Source organism: Perissodus microlepis, chromosome 20, assembly GCF_051167445.1.
Source record: "Perissodus microlepis isolate ML-2025 ecotype Zambia chromosome 20, ASM5116744v1, whole genome shotgun sequence".
Classification (NCBI taxonomy): Eukaryota; Metazoa; Chordata; class Actinopteri; order Cichliformes; family Cichlidae; genus Perissodus; species Perissodus microlepis.
The window spans coordinates 4,799,053-4,819,053 of NC_140480.1; the positions used below are offsets into that span (position 1 = coordinate 4,799,053).

At 40.5% G+C, this 20,001-nt stretch overlaps 1 protein-coding gene across 2 annotated transcripts; it reads left to right on the forward strand.

Annotated features, from left to right (window-relative positions):
* Positions 1-211: 211 nt before the first annotated feature.
* On the forward strand, positions 212-19,864 carry pik3cd (phosphatidylinositol-4,5-bisphosphate 3-kinase, catalytic subunit delta). Of its 2 annotated transcripts, none has more exons than XM_084916334.1 (23): positions 212-561; positions 1,377-1,574; positions 2,318-2,546; positions 3,890-4,116; positions 4,444-4,620; positions 5,758-5,913; positions 6,387-6,476; positions 7,484-7,705; positions 10,771-10,867; positions 11,173-11,303; positions 11,622-11,672; positions 11,775-11,942; positions 12,681-12,802; positions 12,892-13,035; positions 13,151-13,250; positions 13,342-13,508; positions 13,864-13,973; positions 14,141-14,219; positions 14,315-14,482; positions 15,656-15,779; positions 15,981-16,126; positions 16,433-16,565; positions 16,652-19,864. In XM_084916334.1, exons 2-23 carry the CDS (start codon positions 1,434-1,436, stop codon positions 16,787-16,789), a joined length of 3,120 nt encoding a protein of 1,039 aa, XP_084772460.1. In that variant the 5' UTR covers positions 212-561; positions 1,377-1,433; the 3' UTR covers positions 16,790-19,864. The 2 variants fall into 2 exon arrangements, with proteins under 2 accessions (XP_084772460.1, XP_084772458.1); XM_084916332.1 differs by having other exon boundaries at positions 213-561; positions 1,380-1,574.
* The last annotated feature ends 137 nt before the right edge of the window (positions 19,865-20,001 follow it).

A 20,001-nucleotide genomic window follows, 5' to 3' on the forward strand; every position in this document is an offset into this window, starting at 1 on the left:
CAGACACCAAACATGCCCTCATACCTGCTTGTGACTAATTCGGCTTCTACTTAAATTCTTATAAATTGGTTTTAGCTAATTGTTTCATTCTTTAGCTTGAAATAATTTTTTAAAGTCTCCTACATACATCACCTAAGACAGGAGGAGGGCGGGAGGTGGAGAGAGCGGTGTACTTTCACTTCGCGCAAACTTTTGGCGGACGGTCCCTTGGCCCGCGCGCAGAGAGAGAGAGAGAGAGAGAGAGCTGGTGAGGCAGCGCGCAGCCGCTCATCCGTCAGGGTCAGCGCAACATCAGCGCCTAACTGACTGACAGCGCACAGCACCGAGGCAGGGAGGCACTCCACTGCTTCACAGGAGCCGTACGAGCGCTCGGATTTACGGCACCTCACCCTGCTCATCTCCTCCTTACGGATAGATCCTGCAGCCGCCGGATCTGAGCGACCCACGTCTCCGTGATGTTCCGTCTTCCATCTTCACTGCTATAAAAAACAACAACAAGAAGAAGACGGGGGGGAAAGGGGGAAAAGCCATGAAGAGATGACCGGGTTGTAGAGCTGACAGGCAAGTGTGTGCGCTAACAGGTTGGCAAGGCTTTCGCCATGACACAAGTTTTACTGACAACGGCGCAGCGTCACGTTTGCGTGTTGGATTGGATGCGCCGTATCTTTTTGTTTCCATTCTAGCCTTTCATTTCAAAATATACAGATATATCACAGCGTATCTGACATCCATCCGGTCCTGTGAGCTTCATTTTAAAAGCTTAACATTTATTTATTTATTATTGTTTAGGCTGTGGGCACAAGTCAGCCTACATCTGTTATTCACATGCAGCGCACACGGCGCAAGTTTCCTCTTACCAAAGAAAATCAATAGTGTAGAATTACTTTACGTTGCAAACCCTACTTGTTCTCGTTGCACACACACTTCGTTACATTTGCAGAAGCACATTTCCATTTTTCTGATTTGCATTTTATTCAGCAGATGTACCAGAAAGCTGAAGTTTCTTTAAGCACCGTTTCACCTAATTTGACCCTTGAATATTTCCTTCTGATCATTAAAGGCAGAACTGCACGTAGTAAAAGTGATAGAAGCACTCAGGTCGTCTTAATCTTTTTTTTTTTTTTTTTAAATATCTATATCTGTGTGCTCTTATATCACCATCAGGAGGAAGGGGATCAGGTGCAGGCCAGGCCCTTCAATAAGCTACCATTCATTCACATTATTCACAACCTGCACGTCCTCTTCCTTTTTCAGCTACAACCTCTTAAAGATGCATTATCCAGTATTTTGGGAACAAACAGCAGACAGCTCATGCAGGGACACTTGTTAATAGTGGACATATTAACCCCGGCTGTGCTTGCTCTGTGTGTGGACAGCAGGCTCGTGTTCTGGTGAGCAGCAGAGGAGCTGGCAGTAAATGAGAGGCCGTCACCATGCCCCCAGGGAAGTATGGGATGCAGGAGGAGTGGGAGAAGGAGGGGGACCAGGCGATCAACATGGACTTCCTGCTGCCTACTGGGATCTTCCTCAAATTCCCCGTGTCTCGAAACGACACCATCAAAAACATCAAAAAGGTACAGTGTCCCTCCCACCCCAACCCAACGCTCACATGCATCGGCATCTGCTTTTAAAAGGGTCTCTGAAACCTCAACTCCTCACTGATACGTGATGTGTAATGTAATCACACGTTGCGTCTATTATTAGAGAGCACTGTATTTCCAGGAGACTGTAATTGATTGACTGCAGCATAACAGCTCAGACGCTCAGACTGCAAAATCTTGTTGTCAGTCACAATAATACGCTTTTAAACAAATTGGTTGACTTAATGTTTTCTTCAGACATTAAACTAATTAAAACGCAGCCCCCGCTCAGACAATGCTCCCCGGTTCTGATGCTTCCGACAGAGAGGGAGCTTGCAGCTTTCCTCCCTGGGAAACACAGCCAGCACTCTGCCGAAACAGATCTGCTGTTAAAATGTGAACGTGCTGCTGAACGGGCCAACACTTCTGCCACTTCGGGCTGTTTGATTTAGCTGCGTTAGGTAATGATACTCATGGATGCTGTTAGGATGATTAATAGATGAAATGGCCCTCCAGTCACTGCTAATTCACTAGGAATTTTAGGAAAGCTTTAGAAACAATGATTTTCTTGCTTTATTTCAGCTCATTAGATTAATCAGAGGATCATTTGCTTTTGTTTTAATTTTGAAAACAGTAACTGGACAGTCTTGTTTTTTTTTCCTCATGAAAACTGGGCATGGCAGCTCATCAAAACTGGGGCTCTTGTGTTCATTTATCCCTCTTGTCTCTTATTTCAGATGGTTTGGAAAAATGCGAGAAGTGAGGCCCTGTTCTGTGGACTCAGCGATCCTGATGGATACGTCTTCACCTGCATCAACGAGACGGCGGAAAGGGAAGAGCTGGAGGAAGAATCAAGGCGCATAAGTGATGTGCGGCCCTTCATGTGTGTTCTGAGGCTGGTGGCGAGGGAGGGCGACCGGGTGGAGAAACTCACCAACGCCCAAATCAGCCTGTTAATTGGCAAAGGTGGGCCTCTGCAGTGTCTATAGAGGGTTTTTTTGTTTGTTTTTTTGTTGTTTGCTTTTAAGGGTTTGTGGTACTGTTCTATGAGATTAAATCAGTCATGATTACAGAGAAGAGTTCTTGTCATTAAGCTATAGAGATATTCCAGTCTGGCTCGAGTCCCCTGAATTGCTGCCCAGTCTACTAGATTTCTCAGAGTCAGACAGAACAAGTGACTGTATGCATTTAAAAAAAGAGAAATGAAATGAGAGTTTCTGACTTGCAACACTCATCCAGATAACGTCTTAATGTTTGCACAGCAGCTTTGATCTCATCCACTTGTCACCATTACTGTGGCTCTGTTATGTTCTTAGTGCCACAAAAATGTCTTCTTTTGCTCAGTTGTTGATCCAGACCCCTGCAACAAGCGCCACAGCACACTGTTTACAGCATGAGAACTGATGAAAAGTTGCTGTGGTTGTAGTTTTGAAGCCTTGGTTTGGCAGAGTTAAAATGCTGATTGGAACAAAAGTATTCTTATTTTTCTGAGACTAGAAAGTTAGCAGAATAACACTTTGCTCAAAAGAAAGAACTATTAACAAAAAATAATTTTCTTTCTGAGTTACCGTATATCCACGATGCTAATCTTCTTCTTTTTTTTCACATGTAAAGCAGGTTGCTGGCTAGCTATAAGCCAAGAATGTCAAATATAAAGCCTAGGGGCCAAAATCTGACCAGCAGAGATTTCAATCTGGCCCGCTTCACAGCTTTGAAAAATGTGAAGTTTTAAATTTGAGATATAGGTTTTACAGCCATTGCCGTTCATATTACACAAAAGTAATCATTAAATGACAGAAGCCTTCTTGTTTTTTCACTGCTGTAGGAATTTCTGTTTTTTACAGTAGGTTCACAGTAATTAAAAATAATGATTCTGTGAATTAACCAAAGATACTATAAGCTAATGTAGCTAACCTGAAAAAGTAGGGCTCGGCTAGGCTAACTAGCTAAAGCTAATTTATTTGTTTAGCAACCCCCCCTATATTCTCATGTATTCTGAATATATTATGAGTGTAATGATAATTATTCTTTAGATAATTATAATATGATTCCACTCATATGTTACGTGTAATTAGCTTTTGAAAAATTCAGGGATAAAGTTTTCAAATATACAGACTTAAAGCTAAACGTGGCTAATAGCGTTGTTACATTTTAGCCTATGTTTCTTATAGATTTAGTCAGTGAAAATTTGCTATCCTGATGGAATAATTTCTTTTCTGTGTTTTCTTTATTCATCTGAAAGTTTTTCGTGTTTCAGTTAATTAAATGATAAGCTAAGTTCTCCTTTTACTTTTTAACCAAATTTCCAGGTCTGCATGAGTTTGAAGCTCAGAAGAATGACGAGGTAAATGAGTTTCGGACCAAGATGAGGGCGTTTTGCGAAGAAAAGGCTCAAGATCGACAGAGTCTGCCCTGGCAGAAGTGGATGGAGTACAGCTTCCCATGTGAACTGGAGCCATGCCGCTCCCTGCCGCAGAGCCTCAAGTCAAAAAACATCAAGAAGATCTTCATTAATGTCAAGTTTGAGGCTTCTGACGTGAGTTCATCAGTTGTTGTTTGTTTTTTAAGTTGTCATGAGTCATACAGTCCAGTTTGTTCAAACTAATCAAATCTAATGTTCTGGTATGATGGGGCAGCAGGGAACCCGCAAAAAGCAAAGTAGCTTTGATTGGAAAAACTGTGGTTCCACCTTGTGCAGACACATTGTGGAGGTGATTTTAAGTAAATGTGATCACCTTTGGAAAGCCCCCTCCCACACCCTAAACACTACCTTCAAAACAACACTCAGGAACAAGCAGCAATTTTATGATTTTCTGTAAAGCCGTACTCTTTATTTGAATGATGTTGTCTGTTGCTCTTACAGGAAAGCTTCATGCTACAGCAGGACCCTCATGACCTCCCCTTGGTTCTGATGAAGAGCGCTCTGAAGAAGAAGGCTACCGTTTTCCGCTTAATGCGACAGGAACCTGAAGACTACACCTTACAGGTCAACGGGAGATGGGATTTCATCTATGGGAAACACCCACTGTGTCAGTTCAAAGTGAGTTAATCGAATAAAATAAACTCTTGGAGCAGAAAATTGTGTGAAAATCCAGCATATTAAATTTTTTTTTACTTTATCTCTTTAATTATTTCCCTTTTTTCACAGTTGGTTTTGTTGGTTTAATGACTCAGTCCCATTTTTGTACATTATAAGTGTTGCAATACAACTGATGTTAAAAAAATGAATGTGTTTGCCAAAAGCTTTCTTATACTGGGGTGGAACAAGGCAAGTTTTTCCCCAAATTCTGGACTGGAAATTTTAGATGTTCGTATTGTGGCTTTGAGGCAAATCCTGTGTAGGTTTGTCAAATTTTATTTTGGGTTTGTGTTTTTGTTGGATGATAATTCCCAAGAGTCCAATTTTCTTTCAGGCTCATTTTCTGCCATGATAGCTTTTGTATTTTGCTTCTAGACGTGTTGCAGAGAGGCATAAAAATGTGCTAACAAATAATCAGCACAGATGTCATTTTTCTTTCTGTTTTGCCACAAAGAAGTGTTTCAGAGGGCAACTAGGGGCCTTTATCCTCCTCGTTCCTGTGGGCATGTGCTAGACTCAGTATGAACTATTCTACCTAATTTATTTCATATCAGCGTACGTCTTTAAAAAAAAAATACACATGCTCTTTGACATATTAACCCACAGCGCCTTTAAGATGAAGGTTTATCTATTTATTCACAAACTGAAAAACGAACTGTGAAAAGTTGGACTTTCTCTGCTGATCTTTGTTGAAACTGTGAATTACATTCTCTATATTCTAGACAAGCTGTTGTTTTCTCTGTGAATGTGTGCGAGTTTCTGTTTAGTGTCGTTTGTCTGCGTTCAGCCTGTGCAGGTGGGTCCATAATAACTGAAATGACTGTCGGTTAGGAGTAGGCTAAGTCAAGATTTTGGTGGCCGGAGACTCCACTGTTGATTTTGAAACTCCAACTACCTGCAGGGGTGACTCATATCTGTATAGCAGCCCTGCAGAAAGGAACTGCATCCATCCACACATAATGAGATTTGAGCTGCATTAACCTACAGCAAATGAACAGCCTTCAGGAGCTAACCAGCGCTATCAGAACACTGGGAAATATCTGTGGGTGAACTGACTGATGGCTGTGCCAGTAAATCTTCTGTTGTCTCTCTCCTCAGTACATCTTCTCATGCTTGAGAAATGGCCAGAACCCCCACCTCACCATGGTGCACTACTCCACCGTCACCAAATGTCAGGAGGAGCAGGGCAGAATGTGCAGCCAGGTGTACAAGAGTCGCTCCTTATCCAGACCTCCTCCTCTGCCACTGAAGAAGGTAAGGGGTCAGGCGGTAGCTGTCGTTCATTAAAAGAGGAGCACATGCTCTTTTTTTTCCCCTTTTCTCTTTTCTCGCAGTTGTTACTCGACTAGCCTGCGGACTTTGGCACACTTGAAATAAGCCACGCAGCTCGGTGTAGATAATTTACATCTGACGGCTTGTCTTTCATTTGCTATAGTTGCACATGCAGCGTACATTGGAACTGCTTCAGCATAATAAAAACCATCGTTTTATAATGTTTTGAAACTTTTATCTGAAGCTGGTCAGATAAGCAGCTAAAGATCTTTTGGCAGTTTTCTTCAGTTAGAAAGTCCCCCCCCCCCAAACTTTCTTTTGAAAGTAGATGTTACTTTGCGTCTACCCTCTTTTCAGTTTTTTGAGTTGTTGCCAAACAGGAAATTGGAGCAACTGTGTGAATGCAAGGCAGTGAGAAATTAAATTCCCTTTTTTCCTCTGACTTCTTCCTACAGCAAAACACCTCCTCTCTGTGGTCCATCAATGAGCCTTTCCACATTCACCTGGTGCAAGGCAAACGAGTCAATGCAGACGAGGGAATGAAGGTCGGTGTGGTTTTGCGTGGGTTTTCTCTCACTTTGCTGCTCAATGAAATGTGGCATTCACTTGTTTACCAATATCTCAATTTCAGTTGTAGGAACAGCGGGGCTGACATGTAAATGACAAGGGGGGGTCACATGGTACAGACCACACATTTCCCATAATTCATCAAGGCGGTTGGTTAAAACTTCAAAACAGGAAGTGGGGAGTGTCTATCTGGTTTTTACGTCTCATTCTGAGGCCTAGATTCTAAGAAAAAAGACAGACTACATGCTCTCCCTCTTTCGCTTTCAAATGCACTTCTTTTTTTGAAGGCGTTGCATGTTACTATTGCAGACGGGCTCCTGACCTATCTCAAAATTTGACAACTGTCAGTGAGCGTACGAGAACAGCCAAAGGATGTGGAAACATCCGCTGATACTCCATGCTCACCCTTCCGTGTCAGAAGAAAGAGTGAAAGAAAGAGTGGGAACTCTGTTAATGTGTGTCTGTCTTTGTAATTCTGTTTCATAACTAACTACATTACTGTTTGGATGGGTTATTAAGTGCAAGTGCACTCCTGGGTGCTGCTGCCTTAGAGCATCATGACTCATGACTAATTTTTCCTGCCGCATAATTATCAGTCATGTCTGTGGATGGCAGGCAGAGGTTTGAAAACACAACCCCTGGAGGGAAGGGGGGAAATCAGCTCATATATTTTGTAAATGTTAATTTGGACTATCTTGATTTGGCGAAAGGCAGGAGCTTAATGGTCGTGCAGTATTAAATTACGTCTCTGGCGGTTGTTTTTTCATTTGTGTCTGACTCTGCATGGAGACCTGTTTGCGCTTACGAATGTGTAAACCCTTTGACTCATAGCTCGAATTACACAGGAAACTCTGAATCATCTCGTGAAGTCTGTAAATCTTCCACAAACAATCACCTTCACACTGAAGTGCTAAAGTCTTCGGCTTCCAAACCACATGTCTTGCCTCCATCTAATCACTACTGTGTATCTGTGGTTCCCCTGCAGCTTGTAGTGCAGGCTGGTCTGTTCCATGGCAGCGAGCTGCTCTGTAAGGTGGTGACGAGCTCGGAGGTGACAGTGAGCTCCGAGCCGCTGTGGAATCAGAAGCTGGAGTTCGACATAAACGTGGCCGACCTGCCCCGCATGAGCCGCCTGTGTTTCGCGCTCTACGGCGTCATTGAAAAGACCAAGAAGCCCCGCGGCACCAAAAAGAAGAACAAGAAAGCGGTGAGTGTGTCAGTAACTCGTGGTGCTTTTGGGGTCTCAGTGTACTACTCGTTCGATTGAGCAGGCCAGTGTTTTGGGCTGGTGGTGTGAATTTGTTCGCAAGCACAAACAGATCTGTTTCCTCTCTTGTGTGTAATGCGTGTAGCTTCTGTGTGGGTCTGTTGTTTCTGCTGCGTCGGGTTGTGCAAGTGTGCTTAGTGGCAAGGCTGCGGTTAACACTTCATCCGCTTCAGCCCTTTTATCTGCACATCGGTCCAAGGAAGGAAGGAATTGGCTAACATTTTCAAGGAATTCTAAATTCATCTTCACAGCCCTCATCTCTCTCTTTCACACACACACACACACACACACACACACATACATATATACACTGAGCGTTTTACCTTCTAAATTTACATGCTCGCTGACAGCTTAGAGGGGGAGGGGGATTAAGACATTACAAAGCAATTTTATCTACATTTTTTTGATTAACAAGCATGAATTCAGAAAAGCCAACGAAGAGAAAGGCACAAGAAAAGTGCACACATTAAATCCATGTAGTTGGATTTACACCTGCACCTCTTCTAGTTGTTTTAACAATTGTTCAGCTGCATTTTCAAAGGTTTATTATGCTGTAAGGGCTGCAGCAGAAGACAAACGCTCTCTTTGATTGACTCTTTGCTAGTATATCGCATTACGACAAAAATTGAATGAGTGAAGGAGTGCACTAACGGGCCACGCAAACGGCTACATTTTTTTAAAAGATATATATCAAACTGAGGATTAAAGACCTACTTCTCACTGATGTTTTAGGCAAACAAACACAACACAGGATATATATATATATAGATATCTATATCTATATATATATATATGTGTGTGTGTGTATATATATGAAACAAAGAAACCTCACTGCACACAAAGGCACACGTGCGCCTACAACATTATGCATGACAGCCAGCCTTTATATATAGCTTTGCATACATTTATACATGGCTGGCAAAACATGCAAAAATGATGGGAAATTACATTTTAAAGAGTGGAGCACATAGTAATAATGGTGATAATATAAAAAGCATTGTAATCGTTTGCACAAAGCTTTACCGCTTATGATGAAGTTTTATTTCTAAACAAAAAAAATCATAATAATTTGTGGTTTAACACTAAGATAAGCACATAATTGTTTAGCTACAGCTCCATCATTGAAAATAATTAGTATTGACTATGAAGTATGTGATACCAGGGCGACACTTCAGTGTAATTGTTAAACTGAAAAATTAAGGCTGATCAGGACACCTGAAGGTCTGCGAGGCAAACACTCCAAGAAAGAGTAATTTGTTTGCCAAAATCCAGTCAGTAACTGAACGCTGGTTTAGCTGACTGGGTTCAGCAGGCCACCTGTATTTTGTTTGGCTAATGCAAAAAGTTCAGATCCGCCCAGAATCCAATTACAGTGTGTCTTCCCCCGTGTCCTGACACAAGGAAGGCCCAAAAATATAGTTTAAAAAAGCACAAAATGTAGATACTAATGACAATAACACCTGATTTGACATTAATGCACCAATTATCATTAAAACATTTATTACATTAACTGCTGAATCAGTCATTCAACTGACAGAAATTCATGAGCAGCTACTAATTATTAGTAATTTAAGAGAATTTATGCTTTTATTTTCTATATAACAAGAAGTTTCCAGCATAGAGAGATTTTTAAACTTTTAACCTGGGGGAAAAAAACTACTTTTGATAAAATTAATTAATTGACACTGATGCCATACACATTTCTGTTTATGGTCGAAATGACAAATGTTTGTTAAAAAAGCTCCACTCGGCATGTTACTAGCAAACAAATTAAGCGCTTTGAAGATGCGATTTAAAGATGAAACTGATTTAATCAGCGGTTTAATCTGTTTAAAAGCTTTACCTCTCTTTTTATTAATACATGCAAAATTTAATATGTTACTTTAACTATAAGCAAGTTGGATTAAAGGGCTTCAACAGCTTCTTGCAGCAGCTCCTTTTATGTCATATAAATAAATATTAAATATGTCCTGTTCAGGACGGTGCACAGCTGCTACAGTGGTGGCAGTACACTCAAATACCACATTTGAAAGAGCCCCCACAAACCTCCCCTGTATACAATGAAAGGTACAGTGAACAAGAACAACAAATTCCCCTTTTACTGTAGTCGCAGTATCTTCTGTTTTGAAGCGACGCAGCAGCTGTGCGCTCGAGTTTGTGCAGACCTCCAAAACATGTAGCCCAGGTGTGTTTTATAGCCATTAAGACCACTTCTGCTTTCTGAGCCACTTCTCTCTTTGTTTGCCTGGAAGAGAAGTCCTGCAGCCAGACGGCAGAAAGGCTGGCGGAAGTTGAGCTATTTTAGCCGCTCTTGTTTATGTGCACTGCCTTTTTTTCTTCTTTTTTTTTTTTTTAACTTGAATGTGTTAACTGTGTTTTTGTTGTTTTTAACACACTGAAATAATGGAAGTCATTTTTCTACTGATTTCCTGGAACCCAAATTCCCTTTATAGAGAACTTTAGAAGTTAGAAATACAAACGAATCACTCGCCTAATGTTTTATTGTCATGTTTTTGGAGGCGGTTGTAAGTCTAACGGTGAATTAAATTAAATATACCGCAATCAAGGTTCAGAGTGTTTATTGCAATTAGAATATTAAAGTTTTGAATTCAAGTGAACCTTTAAAATAAAGCACATGTTGGGCAGGAGATGGTTAATTATTCAAAGCATTTTAGATTAAAGAATAAAAAAGCTTTGCCTTTAGAGAATCTTGATTTTAATTTTTTATGATGCAAAAAAAAAAAAAAGATTTCCCAGTCAAACGTTTTTATCTTCAGAGAGGAAAAGAGCTTGAAATTTATAAGATTTTTATTGCCCAAGTATTGCACATGATTTTATTACAACTGAGGAAACATAATTCAGCTCAGGCTGCAAGCTATGCAGGTTAGTTTTCCTCTGTACATCTTTTACATTCTCTGACTCAGTTTTAAACCATTTCCAAGATCCTCAAGCTTGAAGATGGTGTGTGAAGTGAAACAATAAAGTTTCTCTCTTTGTCTTTTCAGGATTGTCCAATAGCCTGGGTGAACACCATGGTGTTTGACTACAAGGACCAGCTGAAGACTGGGGAGTTCCACTTATCCACATGGCCGTCTGTTCCTGGTACTTTTCAGCCTTGCCTCTTCTTACATTTTCCTCCTCTTCAAAAAATAAAAAAACACCTCCACAACACTTTGAAGCACGCAGAGAGCTTCTGAAATGCCCGGAGTGACACGTCTTGCCACCCAAATCACACATAGTGACACATTTTGTGTTTTATGATGCAATAAGATAGCCTATTTGCAGATGCTGAAGTACCTGTTTGCCAGGCGGGGGAGTGGTTTTCTTAGACGAAAGACTAAAAACTGAGAAGAAGATTCCACCAAATGGAACATTTCATCATTTCATATATGATATTTTTATCACAGATGAGAAAAGTGACCTGCTGAACCCGATGGGAACTGTTGAGAAGAACCCTAACGTGGACAGCGCCGCTGAGCTTCTCATTCATTTTCCCAACATCCGGCCACACCCCCTCTACTACCCTCCACTTGAAAAGGTACTATCTCCCAAAAGACTACACAAAAAAAGTTACAATTAAAAAAAAAAGGTAAACTAACGTGAAGTACAGTGTAAAATTTTATTAAATTTAATGGAATATAGTTAAATGAAATTTATAGGATTTGTATACATTCCGTTTATACCAAAAAACATTTTCCTTAATGATGAATTATTTGAATAAGTCATTTTGTGATTTTATGTATTTCATTTTAATTTTACACAGAATTATTGTGTCATGTTTATTGAGGCTGAAGTACATATTTGGATCTTTGTTTGATGACAGTCAGTCCAAGCAATAATCCTCATGTGTTTTCAGATATGTGACATGGAGAGGAACGGTGATCTAAGTTTAGCCACTAAAGAAGAGGTAGGACTCACATGTGACAAATTTTACATAGTTAGAATTTTTGTTTTGTTTTTAAAGCAGAAAATTTAATAACTTTGTGTGTGGATCATGTGCTCTCTGTAGTACTTTAAGCTCAAAGAATTCATGGACAACAAAAACTACACCGAGTTTTTCGAGGACGAGAAAGAGCTCCTGTGGAAGCTCCGCACCGAAGTCCGCGATCATTATCCTGAAAGTCTGTCCAAGCTCCTCCTCATCACCAAGTGGAATAAGCGTGAGGATGTAGTTCAGGTACGAGTAAAGCGTTATTTATTCTTTGTATTTTTCACTGATGTCTGTAAGTCGATCTGGAGATGTAAAACCTTTTGTTTCAGATGATTAGCTTAGCTTTAAGGGTTAAAGTGGCCAAAATTTCAAACAAGGAGTGAACGAATCAGAAAAAAGCTCAAAGAAGTAAAAATTTTTCATCTGAAATGATAGTCTATATAGGATTATTGATTAAAACTGGGAGAAATACTATGTAGTGTAGATAAGTGTGTATCTGTGTGTGTGAGTGAAGGATCTATAATTCTTTACAGTTACACATATCCATATCAGTATGTATTCTTAGTTTCTTATATACAGACAACTAATAGTTTATATTGGGTGTTTTATTTTGTTTTAGCAAACGTCCATGAATGTCAGCTGTACTGGTTCTATCTATAGAAAACAGGCAACCACCAGCTCTGATCTATGTAATATAATATTTATTTATAATATTATGTTGGTAATATTTACCGACCACAGAGGTCTTGCAGTAAACCTTTGTTGTAACAAGAGCAAGAAAATATGTGACTTTACAGGTTTTTGGAGCTTCAAAACTAAGGAATGTTTTAACAGTGAATCATGCAAAATTATAGTAATGTCACTGCCGCTTAAAGAAATATCGAGTTGTGAATTAACATCAGCAGCCTGCTTTAATCTTCAAATTGTCAAAATCTCCTTGATTTTTCTCATCATGTTAGAAAATAATTACTGGATTCTCCTCAGATGGTGAATTTACTGAGGAACTGGCCAGACCTCCCTGCCATCCACGCCTTGGAGCTCTTAGACTACAGTTTTCCCGACCCAGCGGTTCGTTCTTTCACTATCAGATGCCTCAGAAAGCTCAGGTACACACACATCTGTTTCAGAAGCTTACAGTGCCAGGCATGCTGTGTTGTGACTGTTAACCGCATAAGCCACATTTCTCTGCACACAGTGATGATGAGCTGCTTCATTATCTAATCCAGCTGGTCCAGGTCCTGAAGTACGAGTCCTACCTGGACTGTGACCTTACCACTTTCTTGTTAGAACGGGCACTGTCCAACAGGAGGATCGGACATTTTCTGTTTTGGCATCTCAGGTGAGTGAGAAGGGGCTAGCTTTAAAAAATACAAGCTAGTTAGAAAAAAGGGAGAAGAAAGAAAAACAAGATCGAGTCAGCTTTTTGTTTGACTGGAGATTTGTGTCTATTGTAGGTCAGAGACTCATGTGGCATCTGTGGGTTTGCGCTTTGGCCTGATTCTCGAGGCCTACTGCAGGGGAAATATCCATCACATCAAGCTCTTAACCAAACAGGTAATCACCTCCTGATTCTTACTCACCTTCGCTTTGATCTTGTGTGTTTTCAACTGATTCTCAGTCTCTGTGTTAACTCTCACACACTCAGAATGAGGCTCTGGGCAAAATGAAGGCCCTGAGTGACTTTGTCAAGTTGGGCTCCCAGAAGGTGACGGCAGAGGACCTGAAGCAGTGTATCAGACAAGAGTCCTACCTGGAGGCCCTGTCAGACCTTCTGTCACCACTCAACCCGAGCATCATCCTCTCTGAGATCTGGTTAGTGGCCCAGACAAACACACAAATGCAAATGCACACAAGAGAGCATAATTGTTTTATGCATTATTGTCCTCCTTATTGGATTTTGCAAAGGCCACTTTGGCTCCTTTTCTGGCTTTACTGAATAAAAAAAAAACATTTAAGTGGTACACGGAGAAATTAACTCTTCAGTTGATTCAGGATCACAGCAACTTACTCTCATTTCTCCCTCCTACAAACATATGAGCGCATTGTCAGTGTCGTCCTGGACAAAAAAAAAATCATTTTTATACAACAGCTCACAAGGGATATCAGTTATTGAGCAAACATATATGTACAAGGATGAAAATTAACATGAGCATTTTTGCTGTTACAGTACTGATAGATGCAGATTTATGGACTCCAAGATGAAGCCACTCTGGCTGATGTTCAAGAATCCCGCAGTTGAAGGAGACATGGTGGGCATTATCTTCAAAAATGGAGATGGTAAGAGACAAGAAGGTCGAACATGCCTTTTTCAAGGTGCCTGTTTTAGTTTAAGGGCTGGTTTGCAAATTCAAATCTGCTGGGAAGATAAAAACTGTGGGTTTGGAATGAGTCGTGCAAGAGAAAAGTTAGGATTAGATATATCAATTTCTCCTTGTCACCTTTAGACCTTCGACAAGACATGCTGACCCTGCAGATGATCCAGCTCATGGAGAATCTGTGGAAGAAAGAAGGTCTGGATCTCAGGTAGGAGCTGGTTCTTACAGCAGTTGCCTCTTGTGCACGGGGAAATCTTGTCCACCAGCCTTAACGCTGTTCATTTTTCGACTTGGCAAACACAGGATGATCCCGTACGGCTGCCTGTCGACCGGGAACAAAATGGGGCTCATCGAGGTTGTGAAGAACTCTGACACAATTGCCAACATCCAGCGTAACAGCAGCAACAGCGCCGCTACCGCTGCCTTCAACAAGGACGCCTTGCTTAACTGGCTCAAATCGAAGAATCCCGAGTGAGTACGATGAACTCTGGCACAATGGCAACTCTCAGAAGCTCTCCGATTGTCATCTTATTTGGTGTAGACACTCTGTAGAGGTGATGACCCTATTTAACCTCAAAAAGCAAAGCAAATTAGGTGCATTATACACACAGCCAAGCATGACATAAAACCACACAGAAGGCACAGAGCAGGAGTGGGGTGAGCTAATCCGCATATGCACCCTTTTCCCCCCATAAACCTCCCTCAGGTTGTTGTGGGGACTTCCCCAAGTCCTCCTAGGACAGCGCTGACTTGTCAAGTGTCAAGAAAGAAGTTTTTCAATTTGAAATTCGCGATAACATCATGTGAATTTTCCTAAGCGGCATCTCATCATTTCATCGACTCCTCTTGATTTTAGCACAAAGTAGCCGCGTATATTAAGCCACAGATGGGTATTGATATTTTTTAAGTAAAACAATAATATTTTTGCGATCAATTATCCATTTTTGTTCATGTGGAAAAGAAGGGGGAGGGGAAGGACAGAAAATAAGACATAAGAATATGAAAAAAAGGGTGTTTAAGGCACACAAGCCTTCATCCTATTCCCAGTCCCATTCAGGAAAACTTGCATAGTTTGATATAAATATTTCACTTCTTGTGAGCAGTAAACAGTACTGCTTCATCTTGTAGTTTCTTTCTTTTTTTTTTACTTAAATTGTTTGCTTAAAAGTGTTTTTTCCTTGTAGCATTTTAAAACCAGATAGAGCAGCACAAAGTGCCCCGGCTGGCTGCATCTTTAGCAGCATTAAATGAGAGTAGATTTTTATTTGATGCCAGACAGTCTGAAGGTCTTGTCTATTCTAAAAGCTCCTTGAAGAAGTAATGAATAAGCCTCTGTACTTCACGTTGGTGTGTCCAGGCTGATGGCCCCACAGAATACAAAGATAATTAGCCCGGACACTGCAGTGCGAGAAAATTTGTATAAAAAACACAATGAACCCTCCGCACGTCTAGGCTGCGTTAATCAGCCACAGGAACTCCTCTTTGAACATTTCATATGCTCTGTCACCGATGACACTCTGCTTCATGGCTGCGTTTGTGTAATGCAGGCTGATATAGGAAATATAAGAGAAGTGTGAAAGCACTGTAAGAACACAACTCGCTCACGTTCTGCTTCCTCGTTTCTGTGACCTTTTATGTCACCAGGGACAAACTTGATCAAGCGATAGAGGAGTTCACACTGTCCTGCGCTGGCTACTGTGTAGCTACTTACGTCTTGGGCATTGGAGATCGTCACAATGACAACATCATGATCAGGGAAACTGGACAGGTAAGATTTACTGCACGTTTGAATCTCAGCAAAATTATGTTGCTGATTGATGTGTAATGTTTTTGGTTGGAGTTGGTAAAAAAATGTGCTTTGTAATATTCTAATAATTTTTTGGTGAAACATGCTGGAGTCAAATTGTTTAGGTCAGTCGGTGTTTGGGAGACTCAGACGTAGTGACTAAAGTGAGACTTTGCTTTTTAGCTGTTCCACATTGATTTTGGGCACTTCCTGGGCAACTTCAAGCGGAAACTCGGGATCAACAGGGAGCGTGTGCCTTTTATCCTGACGTATGACTTTGTCCACGTGATCCAGCAAGGACGAACAAACAACAGTGAGAAATTTGAGAGGTACAATAAAAACATGTAACTCTAACACACGTACATAGTTATAGTTATAGACGGCGGCACAGTGGTGCAGTGGCAAGCACTGTCCTCTTACAGCAAGAAGGTGTTGGGTTTAAATCCACCTGTCAGTTGGAGCCTTTCTGTGTGGAGTCTGTGTTGTCTGTCTTGGCCCTGTAATAGACCGTGTACCCTGGCATAGGAACCAGGCACCTTGTGACCCTGAATTGAATAAGCAGTAAAGGATGGATGGATTGTTCTGGGGTTCTGCTAACTTATGAAACGTGTTTGTTTTTGCATCTTTTGCATCAGGTTCAGGGAGTACTGTGAGCGGGCCTATAAGATCCTGTGTCGGAACGGGACGCTGTTTGTCAACCTCTTCGCCATGATGAAGGCAGCAGGGCTACCTGAACTCACGTCCTTCAAAGACATACAGTATCTAAAGGTATGCCACAGTTATGATGTAGCAGTTAATGATTATGAGGAGAATGACAACAATGTTAATAATTAGTGGTTTCTTGTTTTTAAAAGGACTCTTTAGCGCTGGGCAAAACGGAGGACGAGGCGCTGAAGAACTTCAAAGTAAAGTTCAACGAAGCCTTGCGGGAAAGCTGGAAGACCAAGGTCAACTGGATGATGCACTCACTGGCCAAAGATAATAGACCATGAAGAACACTGAACCAATGAAACATGAGGCCCAGCCAAATACATGGATTTTTAACTTATACACATAAACACAGTCTAATATTTTACTTGACAGAAGGAATTCAAAGACTCTGAAAAGCTCTTTAGCAAACGTTTACATCTCAGTGGCCTGTATGTGGTAAATAACAACTAAGCAGAGGCATCCAAAGATAATGAGATAATCCTGGAGCATCACTTCCACACACACAAGTATTTTCACAGTGAAGAAAATCCATCGCACTCATCCTCCTCCCATATATCAGTGGAATGTCTTTGCCACGAGGAGCATTTCAACCCAGAGAATAAACCTGTTTTTGATTTGCTGAAATTGCTACTTGAAAACCACCTGCTCATGCAAAGTGTCATGAATCACCGAAACAGAAAGTTCATCTCATCGACTGCATTACTCAACAGGGAGCAAGCTGCAAACTAACTTTATGATGACTTGAGGCTCTGTTCGGCAGGGAACAGCAGTTTCACCTCAAGACTTTCGTACGGTTTACAACCCACGATAGCTGTTATGAGGTTATTTCCTCTCATTTCAACTGTATCTTTGCAAAACGTGTCTTTTTAAAAAATATATATATTATCATTATTGTATTTTTATTTAACTGTGGTAACTACTTAATGAGTGCTGATGTACTTGTTAGGTCGCAAAGAATATTTCAAAAAGAGGTGATGCTTTTTGTCGTTCTAACATTGTTGTCTAATGTTGCCTTGAAGAAGAATATGTGCCAATACACATGAAGCATTTTATAGTATAGTCTAAGAAAATGTAGGACTTTTATTTTGAAAACATGCCTGTGTACCAGGCTGTGTGTACCTATAGCTAAAGGTACCCTGATACTACTCTTATTTTAAGAAATACACTTACTTGCCTTTTAGCTTAAGTGAGATTTAAGTATACTAGGTTTATCCTATCCATTTTAGGGTACTAGGGAAGGTGGAGCTTATATTATGTGGTATTGAGAAAGGGGCGGGGTAATGTCCCTCCTCGCATCCATGGACATCTATGGACAATTTTGGATAATCGGTTAATCAAACAAGCATATCTTTGGACCGCGGGAGGAAAAACCTCACAGGGATACGCACAGGAGACCATGCCAACTCCACCACAGCCCCCACTGCAGACCAGCCTTATTTCTTTGAGGTGACAGTGCTCACCACTGCAGCACTGCGTACAGTCCATGTTAATTGGTGATCTTTAAAAGTGACTGTTTCCTTTAGAAAGACTAGCTGCTTTGCTTTAACTATGCTAAGCTAAGCAGACTGTCTGCTGACTCCAGCGTCATATTTAAAAGACACCATGAAAGTGTAATCAGTTTTATTTTAGATTTTGAAGTTACAATTCTATTTTATTTTTCTATTCCCTTTTTCTGGAGAAATATACAATTTTTTTTATGTGCAAGGCAAAGATCTCATATATGTTTGGTGAAAAGAACAGAAAGAAAAAAGCTTCAGCAGGTCCCAGAATAAGACAATCCGTAGACTCATGTAAGCCATAGACTTGTGGATGTTTTTCTCAAAATGCAGTATTGATGTCATGCCTTCTTTGAAAGTGTAAACCTGGACTAGGTCTATGATCTTAGAAAGAGCAGTACGCATCTGTGAGTGTGTGTGTGTGTCTGTGTGTGTCTGTGTGTGTGTTCTCTAATATTTAAATATGCACTTAAACTGTGATCTCCATTGCATTTTTTAATGGGTGTACAAGGTGCCATGAGGGCGATTTCATGCTTGCAGTGTCAAGCACAACCACACTTTGACATATCTGATGCTGTAAAATATGGCGTTTATTTAAAGTGAGCTCGTATGCTGTGTCATTTCATTTTGTGGTGCATTCGCATTACTTTACATGCTGTATGTCATTCCGTAAGTCGTGCAGGGTCCACTTGAATGAAAGAAAATAATGTGCTATTTATAGCCTCTTTTATTTTTGCAAAACGGTTTAAAAGGTCTCTACTTTTTGTACAAGTCTCTGTACAGTTAGAGCAAGTGTAGGTGTAGATTACACAGCATGAGGATTTAAGGTACCTTAAACTACTGAGCGATTCACTGTGGAACAGACCTAAAATACAGCTCGCCAGTGTCCTTCAATCTGGGCTCCACTAAGCACTGCATGTTTAAGTCAGGAAAAATGAATTAATGGGCTACTCTTTGTTGTGTGTGTTTTTTTTATTTTGCAAATTGTAAAGTATATTGCTGAATCAGTTTCAGGCTCTGCCCTGATTGACATGCGTGCAGCTAAAAATTATGAGATGCAGTATAGACTTTTCTCTGCATCCTGTTTTTACTTATGCTTCAGTTGTTATGAGCAGGTAAACATGATATCAGTAAACAGAGTGTAAAGGGAGAACTTTCTAGAATCAAGCCATTTGTTAGCTGAATGTTACGCTCGTTTTTGCAACTTCAAATAGGCAGATTGATTGGAAAAAGGCCAAACCCACCAAAGTCACCCCCATGTTCCATTTCTCCCTAAATATTCATCAGCATTTCAAGTCTGAGGGACTTGCTTATCTCCAACTATTCTTTAGGTCATATCAGTCTGGTGTGCAACACCACTACAAAAATAAATTACTAGTTTCAGTACCTCCTTATACACAGTAGCCCCCTTGTTTATTAGAAACATTCGCAGTTTAGCTTCCATATTTGAGGAAGTGGCAATAAAGTGATTTGTGATAATGTACAGTGGTTTTTGCAGATGTGATAAAGTCCAACAAATGTGTCCGCATCTGTTTATTGTTTTGGTATAGATGTTGGTCACAGATATTGCAGTCTGGCCTGATTATCTGTATTAAGTATGAGTATGTTGTGGAAGCTATGTAAAACCATGACTGCTTTTTTGTGTTTTTCTCTCTTACTTGATCATATTTCATCGAAATATTTGAGAGTGGTAAAGCAGTATCAACTTTTCTATTCAATTGGCTAATAAGTTTCTTGCAGGAATGTCTTTTTGAAAAGTAAGAATCTGAATTGTTGGTTGTTTTTTTGAGTTTTTTTCAACAAAAAAATTTGAAAATTATATTTTTCATTGGACATCAATTAAAAGTGCTGCAAAACTAACTGAGTGGTTCTTTGCAAAAGAATTTTGTGAGCTTTCTCTTAAATCAGGAGTGTCACATTCAGTTTTGCTTATAGGGCATATATGGCCCAATTTCATCGCAACAGAAGTAAAAACCTTTGCATGTAATGAACAATCC

What these genes read in the sequence shown, in the direction of transcription:
- pik3cd (XM_084916334.1), top strand. Translation starts at nt 1,434, where the DNA reads ATGCCCCCAGGGAAGTATGGGATGCAGGAGGAGTGGGAGAAGGAGGGG. An exon ending in ATCATCCTCTCTGAGATCTG is followed by an intron (nt 13,509 to 13,863) that starts GTTAGTGGCCCA and finishes TTGCTGTTACAG; the next exon opens with TACTGATAGATGCAGATTTA. An exon ending in TATCTTCAAAAATGGAGATG is followed by an intron (nt 13,974 to 14,140) that starts GTAAGAGACAAG and finishes TGTCACCTTTAG; the next exon opens with ACCTTCGACAAGACATGCTG.